The sequence below is a fragment of the Pelodiscus sinensis genome, chromosome 10, assembly GCF_052426305.1.
Source record: "Pelodiscus sinensis isolate ZL-2025 chromosome 10, ASM5242630v1, whole genome shotgun sequence".
Lineage (NCBI taxonomy): Eukaryota > Metazoa > Chordata > Testudines > Trionychidae > Pelodiscus > Pelodiscus sinensis.
The window spans coordinates 30,711,872-30,728,578 of record NC_143061.1 but is presented as its reverse complement, the minus strand read 5'-3'; the positions used below and the strand labels follow the sequence as shown (position 1 = coordinate 30,728,578).

Below are 16,707 nucleotides of genomic sequence, written 5' to 3'. Positions count from 1 at the left end.
ACTCTGGGCCCAGGCAGCTCTGCCCAGCTGTACCCGCAAAGCCTGCACAAGCTGCAGGCGGAGCAGCTCAGCTTGGGATGAAAGCTACTGTCCAGGAACTCTTATTGCCTGAGAACTGGAAAAGCAGACCTAATAAAACCTACAGAGGAGAGACAAGTGACTGACTGTGCCACAGGACTCCTTATTGCTTTTGCTGACATAGACAACACGGCTACGCCTCTGAGACTTTGCTTGTGATTCCATAGTTTACTCTGAGCAGAAAAGGAGGGTTTGATTAGGAAGTGATGCGGGACATTTGTGTAGCACTGTAAGATGCAAAACATACCCACTCGTCATCAGGCTCTTGTTTGGAGCTTATGGGTCCAGGCTCCCCTACCCACTCTCAAAAGATGAAATCAGTGAAACTCTTATATCAGTGGAGAGGCCCACTGAAGAATACCCTGACCCCCAAATCCCCAAATTAAGGTGAAAAACCTAAAGCCCTTGGGGAAGCTTATGGCCAGGACTAAAAGGGTATGTCTACTCTATGGGATAAGGTTAAGATACACAACTTCAGCTACATTAACTGCGTAGCTGAAGTTGAAATACCTTAACTTAACTTTAGGCGCTGTCCACACTGCAGGAAGTTGAAGGGAGAACACTCTCCCTTCGACTTCCCTTACTTCTTGTGGAAGCAGGACTATTGGCATCGACTGGAATGTGTCTCTCAGTTTGACTTAGCGTGTCTTCACTGGACCCACTAATTCGAACCCTGGCAACTTTGATCTTCACTGTAGTGTAGACATACCCTAACTGAAAAGGGCTGACAATCTGCTACACCCCTGCCTGACCACTGGGCAGTACTAGTTGTAATGTTCCTCTTTTATAGAGCCCCCGCCAAGAAAGCAAAAAAGAGAGCCCTGTGACAAACCAGATGTTCAAATGAATGTTGAGAACCAGTAGAGACTGTAGAAAGCGAAATGTTTTTTAAAATTAACCACAGCACTGCTTCTTCTTTTATCAGCAACACAAAGAACGTAAATCTCTAGGCTTGGTTTTCATCTCACAAAAGTTAGGCATTGTTTCCCCTTTTGAACATAATAGGCAGGCAGACAAGATGAGTCAGAGTGACCTAACTTCTGTTTTCCCACTGTTTGAAGAAGGAAAATTGTTTGCCAGCATTCTTCCTTTTTCTTTTTCCTTTTCCTTTTTTGACTTTTAAATATTCTTCCTTTTGTTACTATAAAATCATTCCATTTTGGTGCTGAGGTTTAGTTTTTTCAAGCTTTTCATACATTAAGGGTACATCAGTTATTCTGAAATAACACAGTGAGGGTGTGTCTAAACTACGTGGCTCCGTCAATGGAGCCATGTAGATTAGGCTGATCAGCAGAGGGAAAGGAAGCCGCAATTTAAATAATCTCGGCTTCATTTAAATTTAAATGGTTGCCGTGCTCTGCCGACCAGCTGATGATCAGCTGTTTGTCCGCAGATCGGGGCAGTCTGGATGTGCCATGGTCAACAAGGAAGCCTTTGTCGACCGGCGCAGGTAAACCTGGTTTCATGAGGCATACCTGTGCCGGTCGACAGAGGCTTCCTTGTCGACCGTGGCGCATCCAGACTGCCCCCATCTGCTGACAAACAGCTGATCATCAGCTGGTCGGCAGAGAGTGGCAGCCATTTAAATTTAAACGAAGCCGAGATTATTTAAATCACGGCTTCATTTCTCTCTGCCAATCAGCCTAATCTACGTGGCTCCATCAACAGAGCCATGTAGTTTAGACACACCCTGTGTGTCTATACTACAATCCTTTATTTTGAAATAATGTCGAGCTGGAGGACTTCTTACTCCAATTCATGGTAACCCTCATTTCATGAGAAGTAAGGAAAGTTGAAGGAAGACTATTCTCCCTTTGACTTCTTGCTTTGTAGACAGTGCCAAAAGCCACAGTAAGCTATTTTGATTTAAGATATGCAGTTGACATAGCTGAAGTTGCATAGCTTCATTTAACTTTAGTCCTGCTGTGTAGACATATCCTAAGAGAGCAGTTGGGAAAGCATGTTGCCTGATGATTACAGGAAGGGATCTGGTATCAGGACCTCCAGGTTCTGTTCTTAGCTTTGCTACTGACTTTGTGGTGTCACACAGGCATATTCAATTTACTGAATTACAAAATAAGCCACCATGCTCTAACCTGGAAAACATGAGAGTGTCTTTCAACAACCAGGAATTTCAACTCCCAGTCTACAAGCACCTTTCTTTACAGCTGCTACCTGCTCATTACGGTAATTCTGATCCAGAATAGGGTCATACTTTTCACAGGAATTTTTCATAACATATTTTTCTCATAGCTGATCTCTTAAATTTGGCAGAGACATGTAGCTGATGTTTTAAATTTGCCATTTGGCAGCTGGCTGACACTTAACGCCTTCTCTCCTTCTAGGAAATATTCCTATTCTATTTTTCTTAGTTTTTTACCATTGAGGAGATGACTACACTATATTAGCAGCATGCCCTATCCACAATAGGAGGCACAGCCATTTTATAAGTTTCCTTTATTCACTAATTTCAGTTGTACATGTCTATACAAGGAGGCAAATTACAAATTTTCAACACAGATCTCTTTTGTGAGGTGAACAAGAAATCCTTTTTCTACAGCTCCCAGCTGCATGCACATGTATTTAATTCAATATAAATAAAAGGTGATGGAGCAAAATTTGTTACATCACCATTAGCCAAACTCTAATGTCCAAACTCTGCAGTTCTTATGGACATCTGTAACAAAACTGCCATGGATTTTAATAGGCGGAAGCATGAACTATTAAGCCAATTTTTCAGCAGTGGAAGGTTTAATTATTCTAACTGTTAAGATTCTGAGGTTGTTGCTTTATATGTCACAATATCACTTTTCTTACAACTGCACATGTGGTGGTGTATTTAGAGTAGTCGGGCACTGTGTGCAGCTTCATTTTTAAGGTCCTCCTCCCCACCCCCAGGACCCAGTAAAGAAAAAGACCGTTTTCTCTTTCTCTCTCCCCACCCATCCCATTTTTCATACCTTTTTCTTCATCCTCCTCATCCTATATTACAACTCTGAGGTTGGGTTATGGGATGGAGTGAGAGGGATGGCGTTACCTCGGGCGGCACAGCTCCCAAAGCGACTGGTGCATCCCTCTGGCAGCAGCTCCTCAGTAAGGGTGGGCCACTGGAGTACTCTGCTCTCTGCTGCCCTCAGGCACCACTCCCACAGTTCCCATTGGCCATAGGTCCTGGTAAAGGGGACAGCACAGTTGGTGCGTTGTGCTGGGCAACTTGTGGAGAGGGAGGCAAAGTCTGCAGGGCGCTGCCTTAGCTCAGTTGCTCTACTGCTGGCATGTCTCTGTATGCTGCCCAGGGTGGGGGCCAGCATGCATGGAGCCCCTTACCCCGCCAGGCATTCTCAGAGATATGCCAGCAACCAGCCAGTTCCCTGAGCAATGTGGGGCCACTGGCCACTGGCCACAGGATGCCTGTCTGCCTGCCTGAATCTTGCTACGTTTTGGGGGGTCATTGGGAGCCCCATGCCACCGCCTAGCATATCTGCTCCTGTGCATATGTATAGTGAAGAGAGAGAACTAAACCCTATATTTCCAGTTTTTGGAGTGTGTTTGAAACCTGCTCACAGATCTGAATCTGGGTTTTGTAAAAGGCCTCCACCTCCATGTAACACGATGAACCAAAACCCTGCATACAAACTACCAGAATACCGGGGTGTACAAAACCCAGTTCTCAATGCAAATTTTGCACACTGAGCTTGTTTCTCCCAGTGGCAGCCATTACAATCCCATGGTATAAAAATGTCATTTTAACCATTATTCTGGCTTGTTACTACTTTCACAGAAGCAAGGAATCACTTAACCAATTTATTTTTCATAGTATTTTCAAATGCAGCTCTTGGAAAATTCATTAAAATGTGCAAGAACTAAATGAAAGTCAGAATGTTTTAAAATACTCCTCCTACTGGGGAAAATAATGTATGGTGTAATCTAGAGTGAAACAGGAGAATAGAAGAAATTCTTTGGAATACCATGCTGTTCAACTCTGAACTACAGAGGCAGATATGGTAATCCATTGTTTGTTCGCATGCTGAACATCTGTTCTCAACTAACGATATACAAATATTTATCATCCCTTAGGAATACTTTCCATAGTTTTATTATCAAAATGTCATATTATGAAGAAATGGGAAAGCCACACATTCCAAAAGAAAGCCTGCAATTTTTCATAATGCAAACATTCAGAACTGTGTTGTAGTGTTGGCAGACTTTGTGCAACCCCCACTGAAGTTGGATGGATCCACGGGAAATGCAAACTGAAATAATGGAAGTGTTGTTTATGGCTCCAGGGTACTTCATGCACCTCTGGCATGAAGTAATATTGTTGACATTTGCAGTCTGGATTTTACAGGATCTAGTTCTGATTTTACTTACACCACTTTTACTGTGTTGCTCTGGATTTATACTTCTGTAAGTAGGAAGAAAATGCTGTCTTAATAACTTCCATATGTATATCTACTGTACCTAAACCTCACCATCATTTTCTTTCATGTTTCTAGTTTATTCACACAGATCCAAGTGCACATTTCTTTTAAATAGAGTAATCCCTGGATCCTGTTATCCCCTTGGTTTCCCAACTCCAAATAAATTTCCATAATTAGAGCTTCGAGTATAAACTATTTAATGATATGCTACAAGAACGAAGTGTAGACATTCGCAGATTGTTAGACGATGACAGAATGAACTCTGTTACTGATTCTCAAAGAGGAACGAGAGTTACAGATAATTTTAAATTTCTAAAATGAGGTCCTTAGGCTACAGGATAATGTGTTAACTCAGATTTCTGAGTAAAGCTTTAAATGTCTGGAATAACTTCATATATTCTAATCATCCTTTCTTGTAGAATACAATTTCTAAAGCTGCAGTTCAAGAGCTGGCTGCATTGTATGGCACAAAATATACCTACGGAGCAGGAGCTTCAACAATCTGTAAGTATTAGCATTAATATCATAAGCAACTGTAGTAAGAATTATTTTTCTAGATTATGAGAGAAAATTATGCATCATCCCTTCCAGTAAAAAACATAAGACGAGCCCCCTCAACATGCACACCCTGCTTATCTCCTCATAATGGTGTAGGCTATGATACCTTGACTCTTTCTGAGTGGTACTTGTCTTTGCAAGTAGTCCCATTTACTGGACTCTCTAGAATGTATGTATGCAACATTTCTGGATTTGCAAATGTACGAACATGCACCTGTGGATTCCCAATGAAATTCACACAATAATTATATAGTACCCAAACACTAACAGGATGGGCCTATTAGGAATTCCTAAAACAAACACATAAAATGTGATTAAAACATGAGACAATCGCACTTGTGAGTTTCCTGATTTCCAGGGCATGCAAACCTCTGTGACAACAGTAATGTGAAACCTTTTTGACCAGAAACTGCCTTCACAACTCTAACCAGCAAATTTATATTCTGTTACTGTGAGATTATTTTAAAAATATAGAAATTCCAACCTCATTCTAACAATCACTTGAAACCAAGCTGTTGTGTTAGATATTTTGTGGTGTTATGTCCAAATCCTTTGTGATAACACTAATGTGGTATTGCCAAACCCAATTTTCCAAAGTTTTATAACGCTGATGTTTTGGCTCCTACTTTCTTAGGCCTGTTTACAATTCAGCGTTGTAGGATTTAACAACTTGAAAGACAATTTTTTTATCTTAAATAAAATGGCTACAGTTGTTTACCCGTGTATAAAAGATCAACTGAGATTTTGGGGGGATTTGTAGCAATTTTGAGAACCTCCTGTGGGATAAAAATTATTAGAACCCCATTCTCTCCTTACAAGGATAACCAAGAGAGTATATGTTAAATTCGCTCATCAAGAGGGAACAAAAAAAAGCAGGTTCCCCAGTTTTGTAGATCCCTCAAGAATTGTGTAGACCCTATGGAGGGGGATTCAAAGTAATAAACCTTGCTCCTGAGGAAAACATGCTTTCAGTTCTCTCCTCAGGCAAAAAATAACCCTCGCATCCATTCTCAGGAGGGATCTCTACAATGAGGCAGGAGCAGCGATGCAAAATAACTCAGACTATATTCTGACCAGGATTGTTTCTTCTATACATTTAGATGGAGAACATGGTTATATTCCTCCTCTTATCACTACGGATTTCCTTTTTCAAGGCTAATAAAGTAGTTGGCAAGCTCTGTTCCATATTCTGGATGCACACAAATGGTTTATTGACTCTGATTGCTTTGTACTCTGCCTTTCCTATATTTCTAATTATGTGGTATGATAGTTATAATAAATCACCCAGATTACCAGTGACTTGTCCTTTTCGAGTAAAGTTTTCATTTCTCCTCCAATGCAGATCCTGCTGCTGGTGGCTCTGATGACTGGGCTTATGATCAAGGCATCAAATACTCCTTCACCTTTGAGCTCCGTGATACGGGCAGATATGGATTTGCACTCCCTGAATCTCAGATCAAGCCAACCTGTGAAGAGACCATGAAAGCTGTGAAATATATTGCCAATTATGTCCTTAACCATTTATATTAGAATGGTATTGCAAAATTATTCAAGAAATATTGTTTCAAATATACTGTCCCTTTTGTTCTCTTTCTATGAGGGTGGATGATTTCTGCTTTACTGGATGCTGTTAGCTCTACTTTACATTTGAGCTCTTGAGCTAATGAAAATAGCTAAGGATTTTTTTCTGTAAATCACAAATAAAAATGGCAAAAACGACCTACTGTTTCTAAAATGGAAAAAAGTCTCTGACTGCACCATTGGAAAAGAATGAAGAACAAGGTCTATTTTGACTAGTTGATCAATTAACATGTTTTTTAAAATGTCCTTTAATGATCACTAAACCAAATTTAATCACGGGGCATTGACTACAATGGAGCTGGATAGGTATTTCTAGGAGCAGAATCTGGACCTCTCTTAATAGGCTAATAGTAATCAGAAGCTTTAGTAACAGCTAGCTCCTCGATGAAACAAAGGTAAGGCCCAATGGGAGCCCAAGAAAAAAGAAATTTGGGAAAAACCTAATAATGATTATATCAAATGCATCCCTAAATCAGAAGAAGGCAGAGATAAAAAATCAGATATTGAGAATTGAAGTGAGGGTCCTGTCCTGATTACTAAATTTAAAAGGTTACTATTTGAACTGAAAATTAAATATAATAAAAATATGAAAAATAATAACAGGAATTAACTTTTATACTTCATCAGTCATTACAGATTCTGCACATACTTATGTAGAAAATAGTTACTTTGATTACTCAGGCTTTGTTCCAACAGGTTTAAATTAAAGCAATACGGGAAGTAGTTAAGATCTCAGTTTGATCAGTAATTAATTTTGTATGTTGTGCATGATCCACCCAGTGTAAGCTGATGTCCTTATATCTCTGCAAGTGTAGAATGTAATCCTTGAATCAAATATACAGAACAGCTAACATAAATCCTTAGCTGCTAGCTTCATTTTGTGACTGAGAACCAAATGCACAGAAAAGCAGGAACACCTGCACTCCCAGCAAAACTTCAATAGCTAAACAATACAAATGAACAAAACCAAACAGAAAGACAGTGGAGCAAATTCTGTATGAACTCTCTGCATGCAAGGAAGATGTCGGGCAGTACTCAAGGAACTATTTAAAAATGTGGATGGACTGTTACACTGAGAAAGGCAATTAAACCTCTTTCTGAGGACCTTTAACTCCCAGAAGCTATCCATCTGAATAGATGTAATCTTTTCCCAACTAGTATAGGCTAGAATCATTAGTCTTATTAACATCTCAGTTATTTGAAGAGTAAGAAGGTTCAGATAGTAATAAAATTAAACAATTTCCAGTGAAACTCTATGAGGAAATTAGTTGCTTGTTGAACAATAAGAAGGGGGAATATAAAATCTGCCAAACAGAGAAAAAGCAGAAACATGAAGTTTATGTTGCTTTTAGGTTTGATTGCAGCAACTCATTGCTGTTCCTCACATTCATAGCTTTGACAAGAAGAAAGCTCTCTGAGGATCATTGGCAGACATTGAATCAATGATCACTTTAATTCAATATTATGTACACGCTATAGCACAGAAGAGATGTACCAGACAAAAGAGAGGACCCCTAATGCAAAGGAACTAATAGGCAAAGAGAGGAGCTGGAACAATGTAAAGTTATGATTATGGTTGGTTACTGATCTATTCTGAAGTGAGAAAATGTTTCATGTGAATCCTCAGAATGACAAACAAGTGAAATTCATGAATGACTTGGCCAGCATCACAGCTGAAACATTTTTACACAGCATGTCATATAATTAACTCTTCACTTTGTTTTAATTCTTTTCTGCTTCTTGCAATGGTCTTCCATCTCAGATATGCAGGTTTAAATCATCATATTCTGTGCATACATTGTCATAACATGGAGATAAATTTAGAAGTAGCATCTAAAGTGGCATTGCTAGACTCTCTCTTACATTTACACTGATGTACGAGGGAACATAAGCAACAGGTGAAAAAAGTAATAAGAAAGCGTATGTTAAAGAATCCTCATCTCTACCTTAATTTACATCTTCTACCACCTCATTGACATTTAAGTTACTTTAATTTAGACTCCTTTATGCATTAGGCCAAGTCTACACTGGTGGAGAAAATCAATGTAAGATACACAATTCCAGCCATGACAATTGCGTAGCTGGAGTTAACGTATCTTACATCGATTTTCTAGGGTAGCCTCACAGCAGTAGGTTGATGGGAAAAACTCTCATCAACTTCCATAGCATCTCATGACTGCGAGGTCACCCTTAGTGGCACCCTCAGTGGTCAACCCTCAGTAGCTGAAAGGGACACCCTTAGTGGTTAATTTAGCAGCTCTTTACTAGACGCAGTAAATCGAACCCAGAAGACTGATCGTCACAGCGTTGATCCTCTGATAAGTACAGACAAGCCCTTAGTAAAGCAGATAATTTTACCCACTAACTCTGCTAATGCTCATGTATATACACTGAATAGCTGATTATTTGTAAAACATATAGTGTAACACACAGCTGTTATCTTGGGATGACAGTTGCACCTTATGTACCGTGAGGCAGTCTCTGTATAACAAAACATTTATAACAGCCTCTACCAATAAAGAATATCACTGGGAGAGCAAGTACAGGCTATGTTGGAGAGGAAGAGATTTGTCTTTTGTAATAGTACATAGCATGGTTGGAAATGCACTGTATTTTTGGTGGACTGACTATATTGGTGTTGTCAGTATTATTTTGAGCTCTTGTGATACTTGACATCTTATTGGTATTTTGAGATGAACACAAAACATTTCCTGCCCATTCACTACATTATCAATATATGATGAAAAACCTGAAAAAAAGGCATATTAAGTTCCAGCACTGTAAAATCTATGTTCAGCATCTCATAAATAATTTGTACTAATTATTACTAAAGTACTGCACTGTAGTGATAGAGGCTTCTCAGCAGCACATTGGACATTCTCCAGAATAGATTATTTCATTATTTCCCCAAAATGTAAAAATCTTTGGCTTGTGTTCCTATCCATCTAGATACTGAATGAAACAAAAGCCACAAACCATTTTCCTGGGAAAGATTTAACACATCTTTAACTCAAGAGAAGCATTTCAACGAATTTATTAATAGAGGAATTAAATTCTATATAGCTATAAGCACAATTTATGAAGGCTGTGTGGTCAGAGAAACTATCTCTGGATTTTGCTCATGAACGCTCATGATGCTATATATTTTTGTTAGTCTCTGAGGTGCCATAGGACTACTCATTGTTTTTAGTTACAGACTAACATGGCTACCCCCTAATGCTCCCTCTACACTGTTTGTTTTTGCGGAAGAGGAAATGTAAATGAAGTGCTCATTTGCAAATCTCATGCTCTCATTTGAATATTTTCTTCCAATCCTTTTTGTGGAAGAGGTTTTTGTAAAAAAAATGGCAGTGTAGATGGAGTCATTTTTGGGGGGAAAAAACACTTTTGTGCAAGATCCTGTAAACCCCATTTTCTGAGGAATAAGGGATCTTGCTAGCCAGAGACTTGAGAGACCAAAGTCCAATCATGTGCTTCGCCACAGACTTCTTATGTCACATGAGGCAAATCACATAGCATCTTACTTTGTCCCAGCTGCCATCTGTAAAATGTGGATAATAGTTGTTCCATACAGGGGTATGCTATGGATAAATACATTAAAGATTGTTAGCTATTAGTGTTACTGGAGTGATATAAGTATTGTCTTAGTGTGATGGGGCAGAGGCGCCCCGCACTCCAGTCCCACCGGCACCCGCTTTCCTAGCGGCTCTCGGGGCAGGGGGCGGAGCTGCAGTGCTGGGCGCACTGCAGCCTGGGGGCTGAGCGGCGCCGGAGACGGCATACCATCAGTGTGCCAGGTGCTCACAGGCAGCCGCCCCAACAGGACGCCCGGGTACGGCGGGGAGTCCGGACGCCATGGCGGGGAGAGAGGGGGTGACATCATCACGCGGCCCCGCCGCTGGCCTGGAAGCGTGGCCACGCCGGAAGGGGCGGGGCCCCACGGGCTGGGAGCCAGCACGGATATTTAAACCCCAGGAGACGCCGGGGAAGGGGGGAGCTCGGAGGGAGCACCCCCCCGCAACGAGGAGCAGCGACGGGACCCAAAGTGAGGAGGTGAGCCTGGCTGCTAGGGGAAGTGGTGACGGCAGAGAGAGGAAGTAGCCCAGAGCGGGCAAAGGGAGCCTATGGGCTGGCGAGCTACAGCAAACGCCCTGCCAGCCGGACCGGATGGCATAGGCGTTCGTGTCCTCAGGGCCCTGGGCTGGGGTCCTTTAAAGGGGGCGGGCCCGGACCCCACTCTCCCCGCCTCAGGACCTAGCGAACTCCCAACCTAGGGGAGGCCACACGAACCACTGTTGAAACAAACTGGGACACCAGAGGGCGCTTAAAAAGAGGTGAAGGAAGCATGGGACTGAGGGAGGGGTGACGTGGTGCCACCGGGGCACCCTATAGACCCATTTACACTTAGATAGATATTTATAAACCCAATTTAAAAATAGAAAAAATTATGTTTCTCACCACAAAATAAGAAAAGCAAGAATGTTTTCTGAATTATCAGAGAAGCTGGTAAAGACTGTGTCAGCCAAGGGTAATGTGAAAAGTACTACAGTACAAACCAAGGAAAGGCCAAGACTTCTAAATAAATGGAGGAACTTTTTAAAAACTAAAATGTGAGTACATTTAGTGTTTGTAAAAGTTGCTGTGTCAACATCCCTAGACACGAGAGTCCTGCATTTATCCCTACAACAGGCACGCAGTGACAAAGCCTTGCCAATGAGCCTCAGTCGTCTTCCAGAAAAGTCTCATTGAAAGGTGAGAAGACTTTTCAATCCTCGGACTCTCTTCTGAAGCTGCCAACAAGATAGCTAATTAATGTCTGTGGCAGTGGTGGTTTCTGTGGTGTGGGCACTTGACCACCAGAAATTGAACTGAAATTATTAAATGTATTTCCCACAAGCAAGTAGAACAACAATCAGATGTAACAATTTTGGTCACTACTCATATGGACTTAACTAAAAAGACCAGATGTGCCAAATTTACTCGCAATCAACATGGGAAAGACTCCATGAGCCAAATTCACCCATGGCATGAGTGGGCAGAATTCCATTAACTCTAAGGGAATTGCATCCACTCACATTAGGAATGAATTTGTCCCTGTGAATCAATTATAGATTCTAAAAGATACATAGCATTTGAGGTTCTGTGTGTCCTAACAATATTTTATTTAAATAAATGCTTTTCTAAGGCTGCTGACGAGTGAGAAAATAGATGAGGTTTTCTGAAAGCAGGGTTGTAAACACTATAACTTATAAATGTGTGTTCACAATTTTAAAATATAATCAGTCATTGTCTAGAAGTATAACAACACTGTCCCAAGAGTTTTTCATTGCCACTATACATACTCACTAAGCCAAATGCATTATATAAGCACTAAAATGAGACACTTCTCATTTCTCTGGGTGGCTCAATTTCTGCCATCCAGAGTCAGCTCATGATGAAGTTGCTAACATAGAAGTGGATTTCTAGGTCAATGTAGTTCAATCCAGGCCAAGATTCTCTTGGAGCAGCATAAAATGCAAGTAAGTTGTGTGCATTGAAGAGTAATGGGAGACCAGAGGCATGCCAGGCCCTGCGCTTTTGCTGGAGATAACGGAGAAGTTGAGGGACTCTGACGGAGTTTTTTGGACTCCCTTCCCCATGTAGCCTGAGAATCCAGCCAGTAGCTCGGGAGGACTGGTTACCCAGTCCAGGCTGACCAGGAGCATCACCCAATGCTGTTTTAACCAAGGAATAGAAGCCCAAATCCTAGCAAGGGCAAGAGGGGCCCATGACGCAGTACTTAGATTGTGAGTTTGTGGACTGGGTCTGGGGCCCAGGAGTGTGACTGACCTTGACACAGGTGGTGTCAGGAGTAGGATACTCCACTACCATGAGACCCCACAGTGGACCCACCCAGGGCAAGCTAAACTGGCCCGTAAGGAGGAAGAAAGGCAAGATGGAGGATGTCGTGAAGGTGCTTGTGCAAGTCACCAAAGCACAGCAAGAAGCTACCAGAGTTCAGGTGGCTGCCCAGCGGGAGTCAGTGTGGCTACAGCAGGAAACTAATCAGCTACTGATGAACCAGGCTGCCCAGGACTGAGCCACCCTGCAGGAAGTGATAACGCAGATGAAGGGCCTGACCACACAGGTGTACAGCCAAGATGGGACTCAATCCCTGCAGGCCAGCAATTACCTCCAGAGATGATGGGGGCGGATGACATGGAGGCATACCTCTGGCCTTTGAGAGGACAGCCCTGCGGGAAGGCTGGCCCCGAGTCCAGAGGGCCAGCATGCTGGCTCCATTCCTGCGTGGTGAGGCCCAGAAGGCCTACTTCAACATATTTAACTGAGATGGGAGGCAAGCTATGTTGGATATTAAACTCACAAACTAAGTTGATTGGATTCAATTTGCTTTCCACTCTAATCCTAAACTAGAAAATAACATTGTATTTTCTTTTCCCTTTTTGTTTCCATGCTGCTTCTGCCGATCTTTAGCATTTTTTAAAATGTGACCATTAAATGATTATGTAAATTATCTAAATAGTAACCATTTCATTTTATACAGATTTCAGACAGTGATTATTTTGTTTATTTTCCTAAAATGGAAATACTGTTCATTGAGATGAAAGCTGTCTTTAAAATCCTAAACAGAACATTTTCAGTTCTAATAGGGCTAGACTTTCTAATGAGGCTTTACACTTTGCTCTCCTCCTTTAAATGTGCTTCTCTGGATCACGTCTGAAGAGTAACAATATAATCCTCACAAATGAAGCATAGCTTAGTTTAAATCGAAGGCTAGATAGAAAAATGTTTTGTTTTGTTTTGGTCACCATTATTCCTTTGTCACTTTCCAATTATAAGTTGCACCGTCATGGACAAGTGGTGCTGACAATATACTTTATTTTAAAAGCAGGTTTTTATCGCAATCTGCATGTTCACTTTTTCATACCCATTTTTCATAAGTTCATCCAACTTACATAATATTTCTTTCAAATAAGTCAAACATTAAAAACAATTCACACTGAGACAGTTAAATAGCTAAAGGGCTAGATTCTGACTTCCCTCACACTGACTTAGAGATCCACTGATTTTCTCTGGATTTATCAATATACCTATGCAGCATATTAGATTCTTTGGGTCAGATTCTTTCTTAATAGTTTTCCAGTCACTTGTATTAAACAAAGTTCTAATCATATCCATTTAAAACTTATTATGGGCCACATGATGGCTCACTCAGTGCAATGAGCAAAGGACTCTCAGTGGCCCATCCTTCCCTTAGCACTTGTGCACAGGAGTCAACCACAACAGAGCTAGCTGCATTCTCTAACTGTAAGGATGAGGCCTCTACTACCGCTACCACTCCTGAGTGCCCCAGAGGGTGTGACACAGGTGGCTGATATCTCCACCCACTACAGAAAGGAATGGCTGGTGGCTGGAGAAAGCACAAGTTACCTAGTGGACTTTACTATGTTTTCAAATAAAGTGTATGTGGGGAAAGTCCACCCAGTATGCCTGGGTACTGGAAATAGTTTATCTTCTTTTAAAATCTGGAGCGCTGGCAGACTCTTTCAGAGTATAAAACTAACCACAAGATATCTGTATCCATTGTCATATCACTGATGCCAGGTAAGATTCAACTCACATGACGGGTCAAGCACGCACTTCTCACACAAAACACTGAAGTCACTTGGAGCTCAGCTGGGAAAGGATATGTCACTATTCACACAGATGATAAAAAACAGAATGACTAATTCCTATGTACCCAAGTTCATAAGAAAGGAACACAAAGTCCAGCAATGTTTTAGGAAAGTCTTCATTGCTGACCATTTTCATCCAGAGTCTGGGTTACTGGGTTTAATGGTGGGCAGGCAGAGTCCTACATTCTGCCTGTCCTCTTCTTTTTAATCTTTCCCCCAATTCAGCAACATTTGGTCCCAGTGACCTTTAGTTGTGACTTATAGTGTTCCTAACAGCTTGTCTTTTACATTTCCCCCACAAGGGGTACTGATTCACTCTCAATAAAAAACCCTAATGACTTTTTGGTAAGTCAACCACATTTCACTCAGCCTTCCTGCCTTACATCTATGGAAACAGGGTTGATGTCTCACATGGCCAAGAACTCCCGCAGCATGTTAGCTACAACCTTCTCCCCAGAATATTGTCAGAGCCTGGATTAATTATAAAAAGGTCTGGTTCATTCTCGCATCTCCAGCATCCCTAAGAAATCTTGGAGCCTTGACGACTTATTTCCAGAACTGCAGCAAAACACTTAACAAATCTCACGTAATTCATAGTATACCTTCTCCTGGTTGTGCCAGGTGAAAGAATTCCTCAGGCAGTTAAATGTAAGGGTATGCATCATATGCATGGAATGCTACTGCATGATGCTCACCCAAAATATTCTTTGGTTGCTATGGAGCCTCTGTCTGTTTATAAATTTAAAGAAAAATTGGGATTCAGTATTCCTTTGTAAAGAAACACTTAAAAGAGCTTAACAAGTATTGGGGGTGGGGAGGATTATAAGAGACAGCACACAACATAAGGTTTCTCTAAAGACAGTACTATATCTATCATGCTGTTCTTTCTTCTTGAGAGAGAAGAGAGACTGTTTCATCTACAGTTTCAGTGAGAAACTGCAAGGTAGAAATAGGTCAGAGTAGATAAATTCAGCAGCTGTTTATGCCCATTAGTGACAAAATTATATCCATTTTCATAGACTGTAAAACAGTGTTTGAACGATTAGGGCTTGGAACTTTAATACCTGAAAAACATCAACAGAAGCCAAGAAATAAAAAGGCAAAGCAAATATCACAGCTCCCAATCTATTTACGCACCTCCTAGAACGTCCAGTTTCTACATTTGGTAGATAAGCAATAATAAGAGCTAATAGCATTATCGGACATAGTTATAATTACATTGTAACCGTGGTCAAAGACTTCAATGTTGCTCTGAACTTAATTCTTTCAGCCATCAGCAGAATTATTTATGTAATAATGCAAATCTCAGGATTCTTTTTAATTGAAAAACAACATTTTATCAGATAAACGGACTTCATCCCTACCTAAACTAGTCCGACTGCTAGTATGGAAAGTAGTCTAGGCACCTTTTAGATCAATGAAAGAGGAACAGAAAGGAAAATAGAGAGGGAGATTCATGGATTTCCAATTAAAGCCCCAAATACTTACACAGTGCTTAAATTTACTATCAATAAGTCAACCCACTGAAGTGTGTGGGACTATTCACAGTTAAGCACAATAAGTATTTGTAGGATCAGAACCCAATGATAAGAGAAAAGGTGAATAAAGAGGAGGTAACAAGGGGAAGTGCTACAGAAATGTTAAATCATTTATACCAAATCTAGAAATACTGAGTGCATATAATATTCTTTAATTTTTTATTGGTAAACATTAGTAAACATTTCATTGGTAAAGCAGAGATATGGTTGAACAAGGAAAAAATGGAAATGTGTATGGTACAAAACTCTTTAATCGATAAATAAATCTGTACTTTTAATGGCAAATCTAGTAGAAAGGAAGATTCTGAAACCTATAAAATAAGTATTAAAATTGAAAATTAAAACAAGATCATATTGGTCAAACTGGAAAGACTCTTCAAATAATATATTTAGCTAATATGTAAGTAATACATGAAAAGTAAAAATGAGAAAGTGAGTCAAATTCAGCTGTGGTGTAAATAGGCAAAACACAACTATTAATTTACCTGCTTATATAAGGGCTGAATTTCAAAAAAAGAGGGAAGATTTCTCTCAACTACCCACGTATAAATGTGAGATATTGATTTTATTATTTGTGCTGCAGTAGCATTTAAGAGTCCACAGTGAGAGACAGGATCTTATTACACGAGACACTGCGCACATATGATAATGAATTTAGCTCAGAGTTGATAGCAGAGAACAAGAGGAAGTAACAGCAATGATAAGCAGTTTTGTAGATGGAAGAGTTAGCTAGTACACAATTAGCAAAGGAAATTGATATGAAAAATTACTGTTGGCAAAGTAGAAGTCCAGATAATATACAGCATGTGTATGTGTGGAAAAGGACATGAGGATAAAAATCACACAGGTCTTAAT

At 40.5% G+C, this 16,707-nt stretch overlaps 1 protein-coding gene and 1 long non-coding RNA gene across 3 annotated transcripts in view; one reads left to right on the top strand and one right to left on the bottom strand.

Annotated features, from left to right (window-relative positions):
• The window catches only part of LOC112544625 (uncharacterized), a 47,327-nt gene extending 40,838 nt beyond the window's left edge, over window positions 1-6,489 (bottom strand). For both annotated transcript variants that reach the window (XR_016350363.1, XR_016350364.1), the window contains exon 1: window positions 6,351-6,489. This is a non-coding gene — a long non-coding RNA (uncharacterized LOC112544625). The remainder of the gene's footprint in view (window positions 1-6,350) is intronic.
• LOC102455777 (carboxypeptidase B) overlaps window positions 1-6,776 on the top strand; it is a 38,621-nt gene extending 31,845 nt beyond the window's left edge. The window contains exons 10-11 of the mRNA XM_006115917.5: window positions 4,919-5,003; window positions 6,400-6,776. Of these exons, the coding sequence (XP_006115979.3) occupies window positions 4,919-5,003; window positions 6,400-6,587 (273 nt within the window). The 3' untranslated portion in view covers window positions 6,588-6,776. The remainder of the gene's footprint in view (window positions 1-4,918; window positions 5,004-6,399) is intronic.
• Window positions 6,777-16,707: the final 9,931 nt, after the last annotated feature.